The following is a 24399-nucleotide window of genomic DNA, read 5'->3' on the forward strand; positions in this document are numbered from 1 at the left end:
TTCTCTTTATAAATTCTAGTAATTTTTTTAAACCCTTTAGTTTTGGACAAAGGTGTTATTTCAATGAAGAAATTAAAACGTTAATTAAAAAATACATCCATTCCTATTGTTTATATTTTTACACCCTTACTAATGAGAAACATTCATTTACTCTACATTAAAGGTTGGTAATCAGTTGTGTAGGGTTTGAAACACGTTTATTAGTGAGGCCCAAATTCTTCATTTTTATTGTTTACTTTTCATTCAAAATAAGTATAATGTATTGGTCACCATGAAATAGACAGTTGCCTATTGCTGGTTGCAGATTGAACGTAATCTAACACATAAAAATGCCAAGAGGTCGACAAAATACGTCAATCCGTGATTTTTAAATCCAAACCTTTTTTGTAATCAACAAAGCCACCGATTTTAAAGTTAAGTATGTCGATCTGTAAACTGGTATTTAGCAACTTTAGCCAGAGAAAACAAATACATAAAAAAAATCAACATCTTTATTGTGGTTGTCAATAAACTTCAAACATTCTTACATTAGGTCATATATAAAAGAAACTCAATGTTAATTGATACGCAAACCACAAAAATGTGTTAGTAAGTACATGTTTATAATTATATCAGGTAAATTTGAAAAATATATATGAAAATAGGATTGATTAGTGATACCGTTGAAACCTTTAATCAACCGTTCATTCTTGCATTGAAAAAGTTGAAAACCTTCCAATAAAGGATAGAATTTTACAAGGTGATAGTATTTGGAAGGTGAATACAAATAACTACCATCAGGCAATCTCATTTTTACATTCTAATCACTATCTGATTAGTATTTGTACAATTTAAATAAAACATAATAATTATCTTAAAAAGATAATACATTCAACAACCGATTCAAAAAAAAAATTACAAAGTAAAGCCCTAAAGTATAATAAACTTCTGAATTGTTGATTGCTCATTAATCAAGAGATAAGAGGTGAAAAACAACAAATTAACTCTTCAGAAAAGAAATTAGTGTGTCAATAAAATGATTAGATCGTCAAACATTGAACATACAAAGTGCACTGGTTAACCCGTAGGGGACAGTAAGAAACTTTTGCAAGTAAAAAGATTTTTGTTAAAGCAATACCATAGTTGACATTTTTATTTTTGTCTAACCTAGTAGAGGTAATATCTGAAGGTAAAATGAATGTATAAGGTTGACATTGCAATTGCAGTCCTTCGTAGCGTGCATAGGAACGATTCTTCAACACTGCAAATTGCAGGGCTCTGGCCCCTAGTGATTAAGTTGATGGTAGTAGAGATTAGATAAACGAGTCTCTAATATAGTATTTGGAAATGTAAATGGGGCAGTACGGCTTCACTCTATATGAATAATTAAGATATCTTTTTAAAGGTAACTAGATAAAACAGAGCAGTGACAAAACAAAACATGATAAAAGAATAGGTTAGGTTAACCCCTACAAGACGGATAATATTTTGTGATATCTCACAAGCCAAATATAATAATACTGAAAATTATATTTGAATTAATAGACACGGCACAATATCAACTTTTTAATTTTGGAATTCTCATGGACAGTAACAAAATGCGTTAAAAACTTCTAAAAACTAGTTGTACACACTGCATGTTGCAGTGCACCTCACGGTAGTATAATTTCACTGGACTGCTATTATTGACAACCGCATCCTAAGGGAAAGGTTGTTTTGTAACTTTTTTCAATGTTCTGTTTTGTCATGGAACCCTTCCTTTAATATGTTAAAACGGATTGGTGTTGTCTTGATGATATTTCATTGCCAGCAATGAAGTCCAAGAAAGCCTCAGTGGGAGTCTTGTTTGGCGGTGAGAATGCTTCTCCCTTAAGTAATGATCTGGCGGGCTCAGCTTTGGGTTGGCGGGCTCGCAGAAGGCGTATGGCGTCTTCCTGCCCCTTGGCTGCAGCCTGACGAAGGAGTTGCTCTGCGGCCAAGGGGTCCCGGGCCAGCCCGCCCCGCCCCTGACCCTGAAACACTGCCAGGTTGTACAGGGCCGTGGGGTGATCGAGACTGGCGGCTGCGCGGTACAACTCGGCCGCCTGTAAACAATACAACATAATAATTTATTAGTAACTGGTGCCCACAAACTTTACAATGGAGCGTTGGTACTAACCCTGATGTATGGCAATGAGGCGTGGAACTAGCAGAGAAAGGATGAACCAAGTATGACCTTTGTAAAAAAGTGGAGTCTCTAAAAAATTGCATGGCTGTTGAAAGCGTAAGGTAAGATTAAGAAAGGGAAGTTTAGATGATTTGGACAAGTACGACGGGTGCACAAAGAAAGGAGTGTAAGGAGAATATATGACGTGAAAGTGAATGTTAGAAGTCGGGGATGCCCGAGGAAGACATGGCATGATCAAGTGGATCAAATACTTGAGTTGGGAGATGTCAAGAATCAGATTAACAGAAGATGATGTATGCATGAAATGATATATGAATGAAGCAAGGAGTGTGTTATGTGGCAGTCTATTCTCTATAATAATATAATAATTAGTCTTTATTCCAAATTTTAATCTGCATTAGTTAGGCGACATTGTACGCTATAATGGCTTGGTCTATTTAGCATATCGCCCGCCATACACTACCAATGGGAATGTATGGCGAGCGATATGCTACGATGAGCGATATGGCCAAGCCACGAAAATATAGTGCGCTTATAGCGTGGTCTGTCACAGGCATTATGCAGGATTACATTAGATTAGATTATATTATATGGTACACATTTCGATTTCGAGCCACAAGCCAGAAATTATTGAACATTTGCCAAATTTTTTGTCATTTTGATAACAGTAAAACATGTGGTAGATGTAATTAATTTCTAAATACCATTTTTTCATTCTTCTTCATTCCTAGCCCCTTTTCATAGCAGATGGCCAAGTTGTAGAGGGCGGGCGCATGGTTCCTTTGAGCGGCCGAGTGCAGCATGGCAAGACCTTCTCTCAAGTCTCCACCTTCGATGGCCACCAGTCCCAGCTGGTTCTCCACTGAACTCAGAACTCCCGTCAGATCTTTGATGGCATCATCTAACCCTACTTCGCTATCTTGCTTCTTATCCTCAATTGACAAATCTTTTTCATTTGCTACGGTGTATGGCACAGAGGTGGAGGAAGATTCGTTGAAGAAGCTGGTGTTGATAACTTGCTGGGTGATGGAGGGCGGTTGGGCGAATACGCAGGAAAGAAGGGCAGAACGTAGGGCCTTGGTGTTCGACCGAAGGAAACATTGTCGCCCCTTGAACTCCTTCTCAAACCAACGGCGACGCTTCTGGCTGAGACCCAACAATTGACTTGTGTACCATCCCAATACAATGGCACCACTCTGAAATGAAAGAAAACATTTCTTAATTCACACCACATCTTATAAGATTTAAGACAAAGTTCTAATTTTTTTTTCGTTACGTAACTTAAATAATGTTTATTATCATATTCAAGGTGAAATGAAAGTCTTAGATCGTAAATATTTACTAGTTTATTTCGGGAGGTTAATAAACCGTATAGACCTTGAGAAAAACTTACCCAGCTGAAGGCGTTTAGCCAGGGGTTGGCCAGTCGATCATGATACCAATATTCATCGTTTTTTCTGGTGTTACTGTGGTCTGAATTGTCGCTGCATCGATAATTTTCTTGATAACTCTTGACTGAGTTATCCTTCCTCGGGACAACGGAGGTGGTTTGGTTGGACGCGAGGCCAGCCCCGCGTCTTACATCGAAATAGTTACAACCACGTTGAAGGGTTTCCTTCACACAACCTGTCACATATTTCCACATTTTTCTACTCTACAACAAAATATTGTTTAGGGAATTCATTTTGCGCGATGTATTCGTATCGAGGATTCTCCGAGATTTGACAGATCGGTTTACTAACTTTATCTAAGCTAGTGGTGGAAAAATCGAAACAATCGATTTCGAAGTACGAAATGGTCGAATTAAGTTTCCAAATATTCATTCGAACACACTCTCTCCCTGAATTTTCATTTGGTTGACTGGATCATTCTGTACTTGACAAGGAATTATTAAAACTGCCCTTGTTGAAATGCCCATCTATGCCCAAGAACATAACTTTTCTGGATGCTTTTGTAAATATCACAAGTATTTTTTAAATTTCAATGAAAATAAATTTTTATTGTAGAAGTAAAAAGAAACATTTCTTAATACTTTGCAAGAAAGCTATACAATGCTCTTCCTCTGGCCATTAGACAGAACTCAACTTATTTGAAATAAAAATTAGATACCAAGTCAAAGATTTTTTGAAAACCAATTTATAAGTATGTATTTTCAATGATACGATACTGATTGATTTTTAACTTCTACGTAATATTGTTGTTATTTATATTTATGTTGTAAAGAGTTCCTAGTGAGACAGGCACAGTGGTTTATTTATGGACAGGCACGATATATCACCTATGTAATGGAAGTAATAATAATACAGTTTAAGCAGGTGATCGGTTTACAAAAAAAAAACAATTTTATTCCTCGGTGGCGCTAAAAGTGAGCCCTGGAGCTACTGTAATTTAGATCATACGTGACAATGCGACTGTACAGTTGAATAAATTAATAAAAAATGTCCCAGGTGTCGTATCACACCCCCAAAAAATTCTGTCTAACCTAACAGAATTTTTTCCCATGACCCTGGGAAACAACATAATGTTGCCTCCAGCTATTATTTTAGTTAAGGACCGGGACCGGTTCCTCGAAAATTTTCAGTGATCGTCATATCATTTCGGGTAAATATTTTTGTCTGTAATCATAGTTCATAAGTTTCGCATTATAAAAGTTCCGAAAGATTCCAAAAATAGCCGGTTCTTCAATATTATCGACCGATCCCTAGACAGGAGAATTGACAATTAACCATCTCTATGATAGTGGTTTATTTATGATCTCTATTCTCTATTCGCGGGTGAGTGGTTTATTTATGATTCGCGGATTCGCGCCAAGATTTTTGTCATTATTGACGAGAGTGGTATATTTATGTTATTGACATTTCTTGTTCACATTGTGTTTTTCGTCGTGCTTAGTAACTTCATATCATTTTACTGTGTTTTTCATATTTAACGTGATTTGTTATTGTTTGTTTATAATTCACAAATTCATTTAGCTAATCTTATTACCACCTTCTCTTGAAACAAGGCTCGATTTATCTTTAAAATGTCGAAGCGAAATAGCGGTGTCGGTGGTTCTTCGAATACATTGTTCAATTATTTTCTTAAGTCGCCGTTAGCTAACAAGTCTCCAAATACCGTAACAGAAACAAAGAAAAATGAAACTTTTACTCCACTGAAACCCGTTTCAAATGGAAATGCGAAGAGAAAAAATGAAGGTTAGATTATAAAACATTGTTCTTCACATTGGGAAGTTTTGAATATGAAAGGGATGGGTGAAAGTGATAAAATAATAATACTTCCTCATTATTATTATTTTAAAAACATGTGTTCTGAAACAATATCCAATATTCAAAGTATTTTAGTACTGCAGGTTTGATGTAAAGTTGGCGAGATTGTTTTGCTTCAGTATTTATGTTTTTGATTACATTATTATAGAGGAACTTCGAAAGCAGAATTCAAAAGAGTCAGATTCTGAGGCAGATGTTGAATTGAAGCCAAAGAAACTGAAACTAGATGAACCGGAAAGCAACGATGATGAGGAGGAAGATATTCCAGTTGTTCCAAAGAGAAAGAGAATCAGACTTGTATCTGAGGCTTCTGATGATTCTGATGCTGAAAATAATGAACAGGCAACAGGTTAGTACAGTGAAAAAAAATCCACTTGCTTCTTAATATACAAAAATTATTTAAATAACACTTCGTTTCAACTTAATTTCTATAAGAAATGATTATTTACGTCAGGGGAAATGGTAAAAGACGTATTAGAGTTCCATTTTTATTCAAAGTTTAAATTTTCCTTGTCAAAAGATGTTGTGTGATCATTTTGGATTTTGTTAGTATGAAATTATATTTGCCAAAAGATTCCGTTTCAATCTTAAATATGCAATTTGAATTTTGTTAGTATGAAGTGATATTTGTCAAAAGATTCTGTTTCAATCTTAAATATGCAATTAGGATTTTGTTAGTAAGAAGTGGTATTTGCCAAAAGATTCCGTTTCAATCTTAAATATGCTTTTTTTTTTAAATAAACCAAACTAATAATAATATTTGGATGATTTGTATAGTACCGTTTTTGTGCAAAATCACCTCAAGTAAGAACCCAACAACCTATTTTGTGCATGTCCCCAGATGTAAATATTTTTTCTTGTACTAATTAAGTTGACACAAGTTGTTATTTCAATAATTTGGGCATATTTAGCAGTAAGCGGAGCAAGGAAACTTTACCCAAACTTCACCCCATTTGACACAATGACTTTATAAAAATACAAGACACAAGACAGTTATATTAATACTAATTGAGCAAAAAATGTAGCATCGCTTATGAGAATGATAGCCATTCAAAGAATGTGTGAATACTAATGAAATAACGGTAAATATTCAGGATCGCTGCTCACGCTTAATTAAATTATTGTAAATGGCTGTCATCCCACACAACGAGAGCTAATTTTCATTTTACTTAATTGAAAATTAGAATGTTAAATTATAATTTCCCAAATACAGATATTTGTCTTTTATAGTATTGAAAATTAGAATGTTAAAATTATAATTTCCCAAATACAGATATTTGTCTTTTATAGTAATTAAGGTGAATCAAAGTGTTTTATTTAAAAAAAAAATCATATTATGTACAAGCGTTGCCAGCGATCCCGAATAATTACCGAAATAGCTATATGAACGGCCCGTTAAATTATGTCTACTGCATCTAGTGAAGTGAAAATTGTCGCAGTAAGGTATCTTCACTCTATTAATTCATCTAATATTAACATAGTTTGAAACAACTTACATTAATAAAATAGGGCCAGTTGTTTCAAAGAATTTGAAAAATTTGTCAAATTTCAAAAATAATTTTGAAGTTCTGTGAAATTTCTATTCTAGCTCTGTTATTATATCATTATGGGCCAGTTGCTTCACAGAATTAAAATAATAACAGAATGTGGAAATAAATTTTTAATTTTGATGAATTGTTTAAATTCTTTTAAACCACTGGCCCTGAGCCCCTGCGCGCCTGAGGTGATATCTCACAAAAGCGGCGCTATACAAATTATCCAATAAATAATAATAGTAATAAATAATAATTTTTTTTGTCTATGTCTCAATGTTGTGAAGTCCAATTTAGTAAGTAGGTAATAGAATATTATTTACTTCTCGTTTGGTGCTCATTCAACAATTCCGAAGTATATTTAATTATTGCTTTTGCACAGTGCTTGTTTATGAGAATTCAATTCCACATTTTCTGTCCCGTTTATTTACCTAAAAGTAAAATTTCTGGCTTATCATATCCAAATAACAATCACTTTCATCAATATATCCTGTTGATTTTCCTTCACAACAAAATATTTCATACTTTTTTTTATACATAAAAATCTGCTAAGAAAGTAGGTACCCTCTCAAATTTAGTTAGACGTTTAAATGTATCCATATGGAAAAGCAAAATAAAAAAATAAAAAAAAAGCTGCAAAATCAAAAAAAATAATTTTTCCGAGCTATTCTGGGGTAGATTATATATGTACTATTTTTATCACTATATAAGCTCATCAGATTCCGAATAGCCAGGTACTCCCTACTCACCACCTTCCTTTTCCCCGTCTCCTTCCCCTCCCCAATACTTTCAGCCTCACAAAATACCCCGATTGGGGATGCCTTAGTCTCACTGCTAAATATCATTTTACAAAAAACAAAGTTGTACAAGCGAAAATAGAATCAGCTGGCTGCCATCGAAAATTTAGCACCAAGAGTTAACCAAATGTTTTTAGCTGAATTTTTATCATTATAAGCAGAAAAAAAATACTAATTATTGTTTTTATCAGCAGCTAACAGCAGCATTAAAAACAAATTGGAAAGCAGCTTCAAGTTTGAACCCAAGATTTCTTCTCCATCATCTTCCCCTGCATCCAAAGCCAAAAAGCAGCCAAAATTAGACGAGTAAGTTACAATATTCCTTCCCTTTGCATTCTATGCTCATGTTAGGTTAATTATTATTATTAAATACTGTTTTAAGCAAATTAACCCCTTGGGTCTTTTATACACAAAATACCGACAGCAGTAGAGTATTCTTGTGTTCTGTTTGTTTTACGGCACAAGCTGATATGGACTTCTAAAAGTCGATCTATCTCCTTCTGTAATACTGTGAGAAATATGATTTAAGTAGTGTTCGAAAGTAACAACACCACACTTTGTATTTGAAAATTAACCATAGACACTTCCAAACAATAATAATATGTTCCAAAAAGTCATCAACTGCCATTGCTTTCATGTTGCGTAAGATTTGTCAAAGTTTGTGAATTTTTTATTTATTTACCATCACTGACTTTTCTGTAGGCCTTTTTAAGATATACAATTCCGTAGTACATTATTTTGATGTATCTCATAAGGTTTAGCCAGCGTTTTAACAATGTAGTGCCCGAAAATATATTTTTACGACTTGATTTTAAAACATTGACGTTTCTGTACTTTTTGTAAATATAATATGCATGTATTATACACGGTGTCCGGAAACTCGTAGTACAAGCGGGAAACTGGAGAATCTACACCACATGGGGAACCCAAAAAAACATAAAGTTTTTTGATTTGAGCATTTTCAAAAAAAAAAAAAAAACAAAAAAAAATATTTTTCGGCTATTTTAGGGTTAAAGTTTTTTCTGGTGTTTAGGGTTGAATAACAGATGTTTTAACCCTGCAGAGCAGAAATATTTTATGATTACACCGAGTTAAATGAAGGGTGATTTCAAAATAATGCTTCAAATCCGAGTTTCTTCATTTGTTTTACTTTCAAATAGTTTTAATTAGTTGGGTAATTTGATCTTCAGTAATAATTTATAAGAATTTGATTAAAAAGAAAAAAAAAAAAAAAAAAAAAAAATCAACTTCAAACTCGATTTACTCGATAACGAAAGCTCAAATAAAAAAAAAAAATACTACAAAATCGACTCCAAATGTGATGTAGATTCACCAGTTTCCCGCTTGTACTACGAGTTTCCGGACACCCTGTATATGCAAACTTTCCGGAAGAAATTCTCTAAATGATAGTGAAAACCCTATCAAAATCCTTTCCGTAGTTTATAAGAACTAAGCGCACAAACAGATAGACGCAGATAGCGACTTTATTTTATACTATTTAGAGATTTTTATACGCAACGAAAAGAGAGAAGTGAAAATCAGTTTTATAATAATAATATTTATGTAATTTATTTATTAATGTTTTTATTTTGTAAAAAGTGGTGTTTTTTACAATTAACATGAAAAAATTCCTCCTTTTTTGTAATTAAAATTTTCATATTTTTAATTGCATATGTCCATTTGTAATATTATAATTTGAAATGTATTTGTTTTGGGATACATTAAAAAAATCGAATCTTAAAAAATTAATATCTGAGGGGAAAATTTATAAATAAATTATGAATCTGACAGATTTTTTAGTAGGGTTAAATGCTCTGTTGACCTATGACAAATTAAGATACAAAACAAAAAAAATAACCACAAGGGGTCAATAAGATACCCCACGCATGTGATTATTCCAAGGCTATGTTTATCTAGGTTATGTTGGAATACAAAAAATTCCAACACAATATTAATTGTTTTTGTGTTTAATTCGTAGAACTCCATTTAATTATTATAAAAATTTTATGTAAATCAAATTTAATAATTTTATTATTAAGTTCTGCAAGTATTTTAGTTTTTATTGTAACAGCTATTTCGTCGTTCAAGGCCACTTTCAAACTGTGGTTAGGCCACGTTGAATGTAAAAATAAGTTGTCTCATAACATTATTAAATTTGACTTACATAAAATTCTTATAAAAACCAACACAATAAATTCAGTATTTAATTCTTGAAGTAAAGTAACTTAAGAGATTTTGGCTAGCCCTATTGATACGAAAAGGTTTAAAAGCTTGAATAATAAAAATAGATCACTTCTGCTTTTCGCAATCGGTAAAATTGTAAAAAATATATAATTTATTGTTTTTTAAATTGTAGGTCTAAAGAAGTAAACACCAGCTTTTCAGAGTCAAGGCTTCCTGATGCAAGTGAAGAGAGCAATAACTGGAACCACTGTAAGCTGGATTGGTTGCGTCCAGAAAATATCAGGGATGCCAATAAGAGAAAGCCAGACCATCCGGAGTACAATCCTAAAACTCTCTTTGTTCCAGAGGACTTCAAAAAGAAGCAGACGCCGGTAAGATAAAGCTTTGTATACACGTACATTCATGCTCGTCGTTGCGTCCACACACTCGAGCAGCTCGACACAAGACACCGTAGATGACCAGTCAAATCGCAAATTTCTGTTGAATATCGAACAAGAATTACGGTCCTTGAATCTTTTTTGCATTGAGCATTCAGCATCAAGCAAAACGGTTCACATGTTGAGACATGTTCGAATGAGTGTAAAACCATCGAGCATGAACAAGTGTGGGGAGAGAAAACATGGTTAGAAGCACCTGGCTGTCCATATATTCTGGTCACTAAACATGGCTAAAGCCAGTTCAAGCAATGTTTCATTCCGAATGGTGTTCTATCTTCAGGGCGGTACTCAGAGCTCCCAAACTTCCTCTTTCCCATCTCCTTCCCTTCCCCACTCCCTTTATCCTCACAACATACCCCAACTGAGGATGCCATAGTCTCTCCAGCTCCGGTCAGTTGGGAGTCTTGTGCGGTAATCACATAAAAATAATGTAAATAGGGTTAATATATATTTAATGTTATTACATATTACAGGGTCACAAACAATGGTGGGACATAAAGGCGGCGCATTTCGATTGTGTATTGTTCTTCAAAGTTGGGAAGTTTTATGAACTCTATCACATGGATGCTGCTGTTGGGGTCAATGAATTGGGATTCTCTTACATGAAGGTAAATATTTACTGAAGAACATTTAAAAAATCTACAAATAAACCAATTTCAAGTATATTTTAAATTTTTTTAAAAGAGAGACACATTCCGGTGTTACGAATAACCTGACAATATTTAAATTCCTCCCACTTCCATCCTAAATGTTGTTTGTGCAATGATGAAGGACTTAACTAGCAGGGGATTGAACCCGCGACGCTTGGGTGGGAACACAACGCATTTGTCCCCTCGGCTACTAACCGGTAATTGGTTTATTATGGTACAGGTTTTATTCAATAAAGTTATTCAAAAAAATAAATATTCCTCCCAGACTTGCAGAAAAGTCAATAGATGTCTTTTTTTTTTTTTTTTATAGTGAATACCTCACAAGAGTCCCAACTGCTCCCGTCTGGAGCCAGTGAGACTATGGCATCCCCAATTGGGGGATGTTGTGAGGCTGAAGGTAAGTGGGGAAGGGAAAGAGGAAGGTGGGGAAGTACCTGGCTATTCAGATCTAGTCACTAAACACGGCTAAAGCCATTTGGAGCAACGTTTCAATTCTGAATGGTGGTCTTACACCAGGGCGATACTGGTAGTATCTTCCACTCTGGAACGTGCCGCAAATATACTATATATTATTTTAATTAATTAATTGTGAAATAACACAAATTAATCAAATAAAATTTATTTGCGCACGCCGGGTTCGAACCCGCGACCTTCGGAATGGCAGTCCAATGCGTTACCACTGGACTATGCCGGCCGTCAAGCCGTCGCACATTAAAAATAAAAAATAAGATAGGTTTATCTAAAAAGACGCTGTCTAGATTGCATTTAGTTTGGGTTGAATCTTGCGGATCATACGTAAAGATAGTTGCCAATAAAAAATGTGCAGTGAAAAAATGAAGACAATGTTGGAAGTTCTTATTCGAAGTATGATACAGTTAAAAGTGACCGAAGGGGATAGGGTCCCATTAGCTCAGTGGTAAAGAGCGTTGCCCCGGCAAGGCAAGGGTCCTGGGTTTGTGTCCTAGATGTGACCGTATCCTTTTCTGATTTTTCTGTTTCAGATTTTCGTTTAGAAATCGCTAATATTGTCTTCAATAATTAATTATGATTATGTTATGTTACTTAAGTCTCTTTGAATATGTAATCCATAATACTAATGGAAGTGTCTTGACAATTTACTGAATTCCAGGGAGACTTTGCCCACTCTGGCTTCCCGGAGACGGCGTACGCGCGGATGTCCAGCTCTTTGGTGCAGAAGGGCTATAAGGTGGCGCGGGTGGAGCAGACGGAGACTCCTGACATGCTGGCGGAACGGACCAAATCCTGTAATTTCTATTTCTTTCATATTCCAATATAAATATATTACCTTTGACACTTGTATATAACAGAAGCAAGGGAGATGAACCGTGACCATCGTTCAACCATACTTCTGCGAATTGCATGTATGCACATCGGCGTCCCGTCTTAGTTTGTACCTACACATCAAATGCATAACTTTCATTGGCTCCGGCACTTCGCTACTCGTGCAGCTTGGTCATAGCTCGGTGACAACAGGCACACTTAACAAACTACTAATCTATTGAAAAATAAATGTTTTATTATTATAGCTTTATCACTGCCGTGTTTGAATACAATTGTTTGATTTGTAGCTGCGAGCAAAGAGAAGGTGGTGCGGAGGGAAGTGTGCCAGGTGACCTGCAAGGGAATAGAGGTGTTTGGGCTGCAAGACAGCGGGCCCGCCGATTCCGCCGCCAGCTATATGATAGCCATTGCTGAGAATGTAAGTCATCACATTAGAATACATATCACTAATCCAGCACTATAATATAACGCCTGGTTGTATGGAATACTGAAAATAAATACAAGACAACAATTGAAATGTATGTACATATTTTTATTAAACCTTCCCATTGCCAACAGGGGTAACCAAAATCTTTAAATTTAAAAACTAATAACGAATTTACTGTATAGGTACTTTTTTTATCCCCCAAAATCTATCAACGTTGATACAATGCGTGGGGTATCTCAGTGACCCCTCATGGTAACAAAAGCATGTCGAAGGTTAAGAAAGTTAAAATTTTATGGGTTACAAAAAGCTTTAAAAGCAAAGCAAAGCCAAGCTATTATAGTATATTTATAAAACTATTTTGTAGAGATAAACAAAGAAATATGTATGTACATAAATAACTTTGGAATGGTGTGAGTTAGAGATTTCATACTTATACACATAGATATTTGCAGCCTTACTCATAATCGCAACACTACGATAATACGGACAGGTTAAGTGAAATTGTTACTCATAATAGCGCCAACTCGCGCGCATGCGCATTGCCTAATCTGACCGTATTAGCAGACGTCAGAATTTAACCCACCCGAAGAGCAGGATTAGGCAGTATATGAGCGTATAAATTCGGAAATGGCTGACTTTGACAATTTTGACGTTTTGACTGGAGCTTTGGCAAATCTTGACCGTATTCATCCACCACGGGCACGGAAAACATACAAAAAGCGGTATGACCCATTTACGGCGCTAACGGAAGGAGATTTTAGGTCCAAATATAGATTCACCAAAGCAAATATGAGACGTTTGATCGATTTGGTACGGCCATATTTGCATGTCAATAACAAACGGGGTGGAAAAATATCTACCGATCTCCAAGTTCTTTGTGCCATACGATACTGGGGCAGAAACGAGGTAAGGATAGTGTGTATAATTGCATTCCTGTGAAACAAATCAGCATAATCGATAACTAAACAGTTTTTAAATTATTATAACATTTTTTTCGCAGATACAAGATGATTGTGCAGATTTACATGGATTTAGTCAACAGACAATGTCCCGTATTGCCAAAAGGGTCGCAACTGCATTTGCCCGCCTTTCTCCACAATACATTAAAATGCCACAATCTATTGAAGAGCAACAATCAACAGTTGCAAAGTTCCAAGGAATAAAACGTTTTCCTGGAGTAATGGGTGCCATTGACTGCACGCACATTAAAATAAGGAAAGTTGGGGGTGATGCCGGCCAATATTACATCAATAGGAAGGGGATATATTCCTTAAATGTCCAGGTTTGTAAAGTGATAAACCTCAATACGTGTCTGAAATATAAACATTAACCAACATTGATTGCATGAATAAATTCATTCCAGGTGGTGTGCAATGCAGAACTAAAAATTATGGATATTGTTGCTCATTGGAGAGGCAGTACTCACGATGCTCGTATTTTCCGGGAAAGTTCCATCAAGCAGAGGTTTGAAGAAGGTCACTTCAACGGACGACTGTTGGGAGACGGAGGTTATGCCTGTACACCATATCTGTTCACCCCAGTTAGGAACCCAAGAAACCCCAGAGAAGTGGCGTATAACAGGGCTCAAATATCTACTCGCAACACGGTGGAGAGATGTTTTGGGGTATGGAAACAGAGATTTCGTTGCCTGCTGCGGGGTATGTCAGGATCTCTCGATACCATCAAGACAACTATCGTAGCTCTTGCTGTTCTCCATTGTCTTGCCATCGATATGAATGATCCTCAGTTAGGTAAGAAAACAACTCAAAATAAAAGATGTGTTAAAATGAAACATAATATAATATGTCAGTTTTTAGATATTCCTTACATTAGAGTTTTGTATGTACTAATTCTATGATTTGTAATTTGGAATAGATGATGATGAAGAACATGATGAGGGTGCAGGAACAGAAGCAGGTGGTGGTGGTTTCATGGAAGTAGCCCCAAATGAACAAGTAGCCCCAATCAATCATATTGGAAATGCCACTAGACAGGTGTTCATTGATCAACATTTTTAAATGTATTAGTATGTACTCGATATGATTGTATCTACATATATAATTATATTACACTGAAAAAAATGTACATACTCAATAGTATAATGTACCTGCGACACAAATGCATATTACACAATAATGAAGATATAATAATAAGACTAAGGTATGATCAATATTGTTTATTTATTTTTATTTTAGGGAAATCAGTTTACAACGTGCTTAATTTATAGTGGTGTGTAATTCACCTAACTGAGAAACCATTTATAGATTTCCTCATTATGTTTACATGGGCGTTGAGCTGGTCTATTTATATTACAAGGAATTCAATTTGATGTATGTCTGTACATTTTTATTTAGCACAGTGAAGAACATTAATAAATGTAAACGAAAATATGAAATATACATATAATAAAATTATTATTTGGCTATCCATCCATCTTTCAGCATCGACATTTTAATTTTGTGTTCCTCCTCCATGAACCTAATCCTGGTCTGCGACTCTTCATCCTGTAGACAATTTTTAAGGTCACTTTCCTTCTTCATCAAGCTAACCTTGGTCTGTGACTCTACTTCCTGTAGACGAATTTTAGCCCTGGATTCGTCTTTCATGAGCCTGAACAAGTACTCCATTTTTTTTTTGGTGCTCAAGGTGCATTATTTTTTTTGTTTCTTCAAAGACGTTCGCCTTCATTTGGGCTAAGTCGTCTTCCTGAAAATAAAAACATTAAATGACAAAGTTTTCATAACTGGTTTAACATAATTATTATTAATTATTCTATCAGAGATCATTTCAATGTAAAAAATCAAAATAACGAAATTCTTCAATTAAATAATGTAACGTCATAAATCGTTAAATTGTACATTGTTGATATACACTTATATTTTTAATATTCTTAACTCCTTAAATTATTAATAAGGATACTTATATAAATAATGTTCATCTCGATACTCAGCATCTCTTTTAAACACAAGCGTCTGCTTCCATAAAGGAGAAACATCAAAAAAATTAAAAAAAAAAATTGTGAAAACTAATTTTTATATATCATTATTGTTAGCAAATATTATTATACATTGTAAACTGTAATTATTACATATTAAAAAAAAAAATTCCAACTTTCTATTATAATTTTTCCAATTTCCAATCCAGGTAAGTATGTTTATGTATCTTTGTAAATAATAAACTTAGATAGTGCCTATATATAACAAAGTGTACAGCAGAGGTGATTTCTCACAAAAACGGCGCTTTACAATTATTATTTTTATTAATCCATATGTCAACACTACATACAAAATAACTATATTCAACTTTAGTCACCATGAAACAGGCAGTCACCTAGTACGGTGTTTTAATCTATTCTCTGCAAATCTCTTAATTATCGTGCATTTTATACATAAAAAAATAATATTCATATATGAGTTATTGTTTTTATTAGTAAACTTTCAGTTTTGGTACGACAATAAAGTCAGTTGAGCAAACAAAAATGTGGTGTGAAGAAATACTTACTTTATGGCGTGGTCGCCTCCGAGGTGGAGGTGGAGGTAGAGGTGGAGGGCAAGCGTGCAGCGGGACATGCTGGATGGTGTATGCTTGTGGTGATAGTGGCGGTGGTGGTGAATCAGCTTCACTGGAAACCTGTAAAAAACACATATATTATTTGTATCAACATTGAATTCCTAGGAAAATAACAATACTATTTGAGCATCTTGGCAGTAAAAACGTACCTCAGTCTGAAACTTCTCGCTTAAACGTCTTCCGTCTCTCTCCGAAGCAGCAGTTTTGTTATTCGATACTGTTTCCTGTTGATATAAACAAAAGATTATGTCCAACTGAAATTATCGTGCATTTTATACATAAAAAAAATAATATTCATATATGAGTTATTGTTTTTCTTAGTAAACTTTCAGTTTTGGTACGACAATAAAGTCAGTTGAGCAAACAAAAATGTGGTGTGAAGAAATACTTACTTTATGGCGTGGTCGCCTCCGAGGTGGAGGTGGAGGGCAAGCGTGCAGCGGGACATGCTGGATGGTGTGTGCTTGTGGTGATAGTGGCGGTGGTGGTGAATCAGCTTCACTTGTTTCCTGTTGATATAAACAAAAGATTATGTCCAACTGAAAAGTTACTGCTTTAAATATATAAATAGTTAGCACTCATTGTTGCGCTGATCATTTAAGTAGGTTTAGGTATATTACCTCAAAAGACAACTTCCTATTGGGAACAGAGTGTGGCAGTGTGGAGTGAGGGGTTGATGTAGGAAAATTCATCTGTAATAATAAAACACAATTACCAATATAACTCCCACAATTAAAGCAAGATTTACATGAGTTTAAATATAGACAGAACCATCAATATTTCAATAATATTACTATCAACTTATCTTTTGAAAAAAAAAATGCTGGTTGGCTGTTAAATATTAATTCATATAAAAAGTTGTGTTTTACAAAGTGTGTTTTTCCATTTAATATATAATGTCACACCACAAAGTATTTGCTTCCTTTGATAAAAAGATATTTACCTTTGCTTTAAATGTTGAATCGCTATCGTCAACATTTTTGTCCGTTACGAATTCATGTGGTAACAAATCCACCATCGAGAGAATATCCTGCGAAGGACTTGGTGGTTGGGGACCTCCACCTGTTGCCATCACTTCCCTCCTATACCGGCTCAATTGGCTCTTACAAGCCAATTTGAGCATCTTCCATTGAGCTTGTATCTGACCCATGTCTCTTTTTTGGTCACTTAGTGTGTTAAATCTGAAAAATAGTGTGCTATTAATTATGTGGTATGCATACCTTTACCTAATTAATTTTATACTATGATATTTTTTTTATTTGAAATGGATGTCAAAGCTACGAAGCGACAAACTTAAAGTTTAATCTGTAGAAAAGTTAACAATGCGGATATATTATGGAGGTATACTTACTTTAATAAAACAAGCTTCCAAGCTTCCCTCTTGGCAATTAGGGTGTTACTGTCCGAGTTTTTGTTCTCTACAGCCCTCACGTGTTCAGTCACACAGTCCTTCAACAAGGCCTACAAGGAAAACAATCATTATACTTACACTAATTTCAAAAAAGTAAACAAAACATTAGAGCCAAGATAAAAGTTAACAAACCTTTTCAACGTCACCCCAATTTTTGTTACGCTTGCGCCTTTTTAATTCTACCTCTTCAACAAAATTAATCTCAACATTATCCATTTTTAGGTTATTCGAAGATAAACAAACCAATTCTTGGATTACTTCTTTGACATATGAATAAACGTGAAGTTGGCAACACGCCGCGAAATGCCAAATTTTTCAAGTGTTGCTACTGTAAAAAAATCATATTCCATAATCCAGCCGTCGAGCTATATTGGGAAAATTTATGATTATGAGTAAAGATTTTTAATCTGACCAGTATAGGCCCCCACCCCTGTATAGCTAATACGGGGTATTATCGTCGTATTAGGGATTTCATTATGAGTAAGACTGTTGGGTTCTCCTTTACTGAGCCAGTTAGTTCATAAACATTTTCACCAAAAAGCGGAGATACAATGTCTTGACATTAAGCCATTAATATTTTCTATTGCTATAAAATAATAGTCAATTCTTTTCTCCTATTCAAACCTTGTTTAAAACGATGACCTTTACTGAGGCATGTAGTACCGGATTACTAGAGATGATACTAGAGTTTATTTGGCACCTATTAACACATTGATAGACAGCGCCCTTGAAGTGATTTTTCACAAAAACAGCGCTTCATAAACTATCCAATTATTATTATTATTGCCGGAAAACAGAGATTTGTGGTACACACGCTGTCACATGTATGTGTTTTATAAATTTGGTGAAAATCAGTAATAAAAAAATGTATTAATAACACTATGAAGTATAGAAGTGTACGCGTTGTGACAAGCTGCATTCTGCTACAATACAAAACTTGACTTCCCTGTACGTAGTTTGGTATCGAGTCCCTGACTAAAAGTCATATAATATGTACATTGTGTCATATAACATCTCCTCTAAAACAATGTCAATAGACCTTGTGATGTGAATGTGTAAAATAAAATGTGTTTTGATTCCAGGATCTGGGAGTAGGGCGGAGTCAGTACGGAGTCTGCTTCATCGACACCTCCATCGGCATGTTCCACCTCGGCCAGTTTGAGGATGATAAATACTCCTCCCGACTCCTCACCACCCTGGCGCATCATCCTCCAGCTCTGGTAGCTTATTTTAACATCAATCAGCCACAGAAACAGTAATTTGATGCTTTCATGAAATGAAATTTCAAACTGTCTCAAAGTGTAAAGGCACTATTTCTGGACACTGGTGTGAGAGAGCCACCGCACAGCGCTATACATCTTACTGTTTGGCATGCGTCGATGCTGGTATCGGCCACCTAATTGTGGCGACACCAGGCGGACATCAGGTGAGGGATCCTCCATAGACCCTCCATAGCGTTATATAATTGGCTTAGTGTCCCACCTGGTAGCACCACACTGGTGTCCTGATGAAATAGGGCCCTAAGAGTATTTAACCCTAATAATCTGTCTAAGTTTCGACTGATTGTGTTTTTGATAAACATCTTGTTGAACAAACCTTATCCGTTTTCCACAATACTTTTATCAGTTTTCCTCCCAAACTGGATGTTAATATTTTTGTGTGAATTCATCTCCATAGTATCAGGAATGAGTACTTAATTGGGGATATCAACATTAATATCCTCAACATAAGTCTGTAACATCCACAATTTAATGACCACCAACAACTGCTGTTAATTAACCAACAAGATAAGATACAACAAAAACTTATCTGCCTCCTGTATTGACTATTTTGGTCCTGTTGAGGTATTTTTACTGTCTGTTTCCTTCACAATATTGATCACATTGTGATTAAAACAGACAAAGCATACAAAAATGAGGGAAACAAAAAACATTTCGCAAAAACTAAACTAAGATATTGGTTTATAACAAAAAATGCTATAAAAAAAATCTTAAAAGAATAAATATACCTGCATAGTACACATATTATACACAACTGAACCAATGATTACATTCATATTGCTTAGTTTTTATAACTGCCTTAATTATTTTATTTTTATTATTTTACTTCTTTAGTTCTTCTTTCTTTTATTATATTTCTTAATATTTCATTTAAATTCGTTTAATTTAACATTATTTCAATACAGTCTATTTTATTCACATAAAAAGTCACATAAAATTATAAAATGGGGGCCTCAGCATGGGTAGAGCACCCAGCGAGACTCACATTATCAAACTTCTAATATATCGATAGGAATAAAAAAATACAAACATCTCATAGCAAACAAGGGAATGCATAAAATAAACAGGAAAACCAAGCAAAAGCAGTAGATCATAAAGAAAACAGCACACAGAAAAAAAAAACTAGCAACAGGAACTAAGCGAAAAACCACAAACGCTGCACAAAACAGCAAAAACCCAGCAAAAATAGCATAAATCAAGCAAATAATATCACCAATTAACCGGAACAAAATGGCAAAAAGCAAAAAACTACAAAAACTACCAAAATACCAAAAACAGCAAATGGGAAAATCTGCAAAAATTAAAACAAAACTAAAAACCCAGCAACAAAGAAAAACAAAACCCTGCAGAAAGCGCAAAATACAGCACAGATATAAATATCAGCAAACAGCGAAAAACAACACGAAAAACAGCACAAACCCAGCAAAAAACATAAAAAAAAAATGAAAACTGCAAGCTAAGATGAGGAATGAGTGCGCTCTCCCTTCTTTAAAGGGAGTAAAGGCACTGCAGAACCTTGTAAGTTTGCAGAAGTTGTCTATATACATTGTTGTAGCCCCGCTACACCCTGATCCTGCAACCCACCCGCGATGCAGTCTCAAAGAAGTAGCCATGCTGCGTGGTTTACTGCAGGGACGTTATTTTGTTAAGAACAATAATAAATAAATAAAAGGAAATAAATCCTGAAAAATTAACCCCCTGAGAAAGAATTTTAACGAAAGAAAAAACGTCAGAAAAATAATACCTTGAAATTATCGGTTTGGCGAAAAATTTACTGTCTATTCATGTTCGATTTTGAGAAATTTGAAGGAAAACAAAGACAATATTGTCTACTGAACAGTGAGTAAATCAAATATTTTGACAAACGGACATCTGATTTTTTATCGTTCTGACATTTAATCATATACTGTGAACAGGGTTTTTTGCCGTCCGATTTTTAAACGGAAGAGAAACGGGGTTTTAGGCTACATTTTTCTTTTCTTTCAATTTTGTGAAGCTGACCAAGGCAATAGTTTTTTAATAATAATCGTATTTTGTGAGGCTGATCAGGACAATAGCATCTTAATAATAATAATATTTGGATAATTTGAATAGCGCTGTTTTTGTGAAAAATCACCTCAAGGTAACTGTATCTCACCACTCTTAAATCTAACAAAACAACCAATTTGGTTTATGTCTGAGCGCATGGCAAGTAATTTTTTGTTTTTGTTCAGGTACTGCATGAAAGGTCCCACATATCTGAGCGCACGGCCAAGATCCTGCGTCTGACATGCCAAGCAGCCCGCAAGGAGGCCCTGGCCCCGCAGAAGGAGTTCTGGAGTGCCGAGAAGGCCCTGAAGACCATGGCCGAGAAGTATTACAAGGGCACTGCGGGTATCAACTGGCCGGAGGGACTGGAACCTATGCTAAGTGATAGTAAGTGCTTTTTGATACTAATATTGTTAGTAATTAGATTTTTTGATAGTAATGATGTTCTTTATCCTTTGTAATTCAAGATGCAATATGAAGAACATATGATGTCCATGTTCGCAGTATCCTGGAATATAGCGCCATTATTTGGGCCCCTTCTGAACAAAATCATATCCTAGAAATAGATAAGTACAAAAGAGGTTTATGCGTTACCTGTGTATGAGAGAATATACGTACTATCCATTCCTGTATCCATCCTTGTCTTTAACAGGAATGCTCGATTTCAACGCCTTAAAAGCATGCTGAAAAATATTTTTAGGCAAACATTTTTTTAAACTAATCCCTGGAACTATACTTAATCCACTTATATTGAAAGTATATGTGCCTGACAAGTAAACTCGTGGTAGATTCCATGCACTTTTTTATACTCCGAAAGCTAGGACTTCTGCCTATCAGAACGCGCCAATCAACAGAGCGACTCAACTGCTTAATATTTCTGCATTGACCATCGACATTTTAAATTTTTGACGCATGTCACAAAATAGTAAAACTGCCCCCATGACCTTTTATACCTACCTTTTATACCTACTTTATTATGTACCTCCTATTTGTAAACTTTGAGGACTTGAATAAATAAATAAATTTATCTGCAGCCAAGACCTGGACAAATCTCACACCTTTCTTCGTTCATCCGCTCTACCTAATAGTTGTAAATATATATATTAATTTCAGGTGATATGCTGGGCCTCACTCCGGCAGAAAACTACACGTTAGCCGTCCGAGCATTGGGTGCGTGTATCTTCTACCTAACGGACACCTTGCTGGACATCCAGATAATGGGCATGGCCCGCTATCAGGCCTACCACCCCCCGGACACCTTGGGGGGTGAGGCCAACAGTCCCAAGAGTAGACGGGCCCCCGACAACATGCCCAGTAATATGGTGCTGGACGCTTGCACGCTGGCTAACTTGCACATTGTGGGGGATGAAACTTCTCTGGTTGCCAAGCTGAATCATTGCGCTACTCCCATGGGAAAACGGTCAGTAATTATTTATACCGGATTCTTACAGATGTTATCACATTCAGGTACATATAATTACAAAAACCTTCTCAGTCAAAGGATACATAGTTAATATCTACAGGAAATTCAGACTTAATTATAATAAATTAAAAAAAGTCTAGTTTCATCCCACCTCTGCCACTCCATGTCCACTGCTGGCCTCGATTCTTTGCATAAATAGTTGTTGAAATGCCTAATCCCGATCTTTCAGATTGCTCCACCAGTGGGTCTGTTCTCCAACCTGCAATATAGAGGTCATACAGGAGCGGCAGAAGGCCATCTCCTTCCTGCTGGAGCACCAGTCCACAGTTCAAGATGTCCGTGCCGTCCTTGCCACTTTGCCTGATATGGAACGACTGCTCACCAAGTAAGAAATTAGACTATTCAACCTTCATCACCCACTAACATCACACTCATTTATTTGTATCTCACAATCTTTTCTTTATATTTATTGAAAACTAGATATATGCAACCAGTGGCGGTTCGTGGTCTTTTAAACAGGGGGTTCAGAAATTCAAGAGAAGATAAACATATCTAATTAAAATTTACTTAGGACGGGTTGTTTCGGAGAATTTGAACAATTCATCAAATTTCAACGTTCATTTACGGGTTCTGTGAAAGACTTATTCAAGTTCTGTTAATATATAATTGTAGGCTAGTTGCTTGACAAAACTGGAATAAAAACAGAACTTGAAAAAATCTTTCACAGAACTTGAAAATGAATGTTGAAATTTGATGAATTGTTCAAATGCTCCGAAACAACCCGTCCTTACTGTTGTCCTTCTATTCTATTTTTAATTTCCAACCTTTTTTCATAAGTATTGGCATTATTTTTTATATAGACAACACTGTATTCCGCCATTGTATAAAAAAATTATGACAAAATATTCGCGACAATCAATAAACGCAAACGCATAAATAAACATATACGCAAACGCTTTCAATTTGAAATCCGAAAGAATACTGGAGATGGAGAACTGGAGAACTGGAGAAGACAAAACACAAAATTGCATAACTAGCGACGACAATGGGGCGTTTGCCGAAACTTTCGCAAATATAATTAAGGAATATAACGACTTATCTAAAAAAAAAAAATACGAAAACAGAAATCAAAATCGGTCTACTTCAATAGGTAGTAGATTTACAAATGCCATAAGCAAACGGTTGGAGAAATGCAGAAACAAGAAAACAAAAATATGTACAAAAATGACTACAAAGTTAAGGGGACGGTATCAAATGTCGACTTCAGTACAGTTAGGTATTATTGCTACTTGTAAACGAATTTGTCGGCCGCCACAACAGCTGCGCTTTCAAGACCAACACCTGCGTCTTTTGAGTAGATAGGGGGATTGACACAGTTTTGATAAATCAGTCAGCATTTTGATAAAATACGAAATAAAAATACAAGTGCTTTATAAAATTTATATTTATATACTAAATAATGGATACAACTTGACAGAATAAAAATCATATTAGCAAAATAATGGATATACAGACACATCTTTTACGCCCTGGACCTTATTTGACGTCTCAGTTTTTTACTGGTTTATCTAATGGTGTTTTGACATGAAAAGATTTCTGGTTCATGTATTTGATTGTATCGTTTGTATAATGGTAATTATTGTTTTTTAATAATTTATTTATAATACTACTACCCGGAATTAGCCATCAACGAAATTCAGTGCATTTATCAATGGCTCTGATAGACATTGTTCCCAATCTTAGCGACAGTTTGAAAGGAATCGCTAGAATCGTTGAAAGCACCTTCACACTAGTCTCGCATAAGTCCATATCCAAACTCCGTAATCCAGATTTTGCACCAAATCGGCAGAGAACTGGAGAAATCCAAGATGGATGCTGAAATTATGCATTTTGACATTAGATCCGAGTTCAGTGCACATCCAAACTCCTTAATCCCGATTTTGAAC

The 24399-nt window shown here is 35.3% G+C and overlaps 3 protein-coding genes across 4 annotated transcripts in view; 1 reads left to right on the forward strand and 2 right to left on the reverse strand.

The window, feature by feature from the left end:
- Positions 1–473: 473 nt before the first annotated feature.
- On the reverse strand, positions 474–3884 carry LOC149417442 (uncharacterized). Its single transcript, XM_089640032.1, has 3 exons — positions 3540–3884; positions 2851–3342; positions 474–2063 (listed from the first exon to the last, which is right to left on the reverse strand). Exons 1-3 carry the CDS (start codon positions 3789–3791, stop codon positions 1740–1742), a joined length of 1068 nt encoding a protein of 355 aa, XP_089496158.1. The 5' UTR covers positions 3792–3884; the 3' UTR covers positions 474–1739.
- A 1142-nt stretch (positions 3885–5026) lies between these two features.
- Msh6 (DNA mismatch repair protein Msh6) overlaps positions 5027–24399 on the forward strand; it is a 41933-nt gene continuing 22560 nt past the window's right edge. The window contains exons 1-11 of one of the 2 annotated variants that reach the window (XM_089640303.1): positions 5027–5340; positions 5561–5761; positions 7933–8047; positions 10098–10296; positions 10836–10970; positions 12142–12277; positions 12602–12732; positions 18805–18942; positions 21216–21417; positions 22144–22450; positions 22683–22838. In XM_089640303.1, the coding sequence (XP_089496429.1) occupies positions 5169–5340; positions 5561–5761; positions 7933–8047; positions 10098–10296; positions 10836–10970; positions 12142–12277; positions 12602–12732; positions 18805–18942; positions 21216–21417; positions 22144–22450; positions 22683–22838 (1892 nt within the window). In that variant the 5' untranslated portion in view covers positions 5027–5168. The remainder of the gene's footprint in view (positions 5341–5560; positions 5762–7932; positions 8048–10097; positions 10297–10835; positions 10971–12141; positions 12278–12601; positions 12733–18804; positions 18943–21215; positions 21418–22143; positions 22451–22682; positions 22839–24399) is intronic. The other variant, XM_089640304.1, reaches the window with a different exon arrangement.
- On the reverse strand, positions 15210–17704 carry LOC149417444 (uncharacterized). The gene is made up of 5 exons (XM_089640308.1): positions 17663–17704; positions 17255–17492; positions 16932–17003; positions 16704–16820; positions 15210–15447 (listed from the first exon to the last, which is right to left on the reverse strand). The coding sequence occupies exons 2-5, from the start codon at positions 17459–17461 to the stop codon at positions 15325–15327; spliced, it is 519 nt and encodes a 172-aa protein (XP_089496434.1). The 5' UTR covers positions 17462–17492; positions 17663–17704; the 3' UTR covers positions 15210–15324.

The sequence above is a fragment of the Hesperophylax consimilis genome, chromosome 15 (genome assembly GCF_061612785.1).
Source record: "Hesperophylax consimilis isolate HC1 chromosome 15, BYU_Hcon_1.0, whole genome shotgun sequence".
Classification (NCBI taxonomy): Eukaryota; Metazoa; Arthropoda; class Insecta; order Trichoptera; family Limnephilidae; genus Hesperophylax; species Hesperophylax consimilis.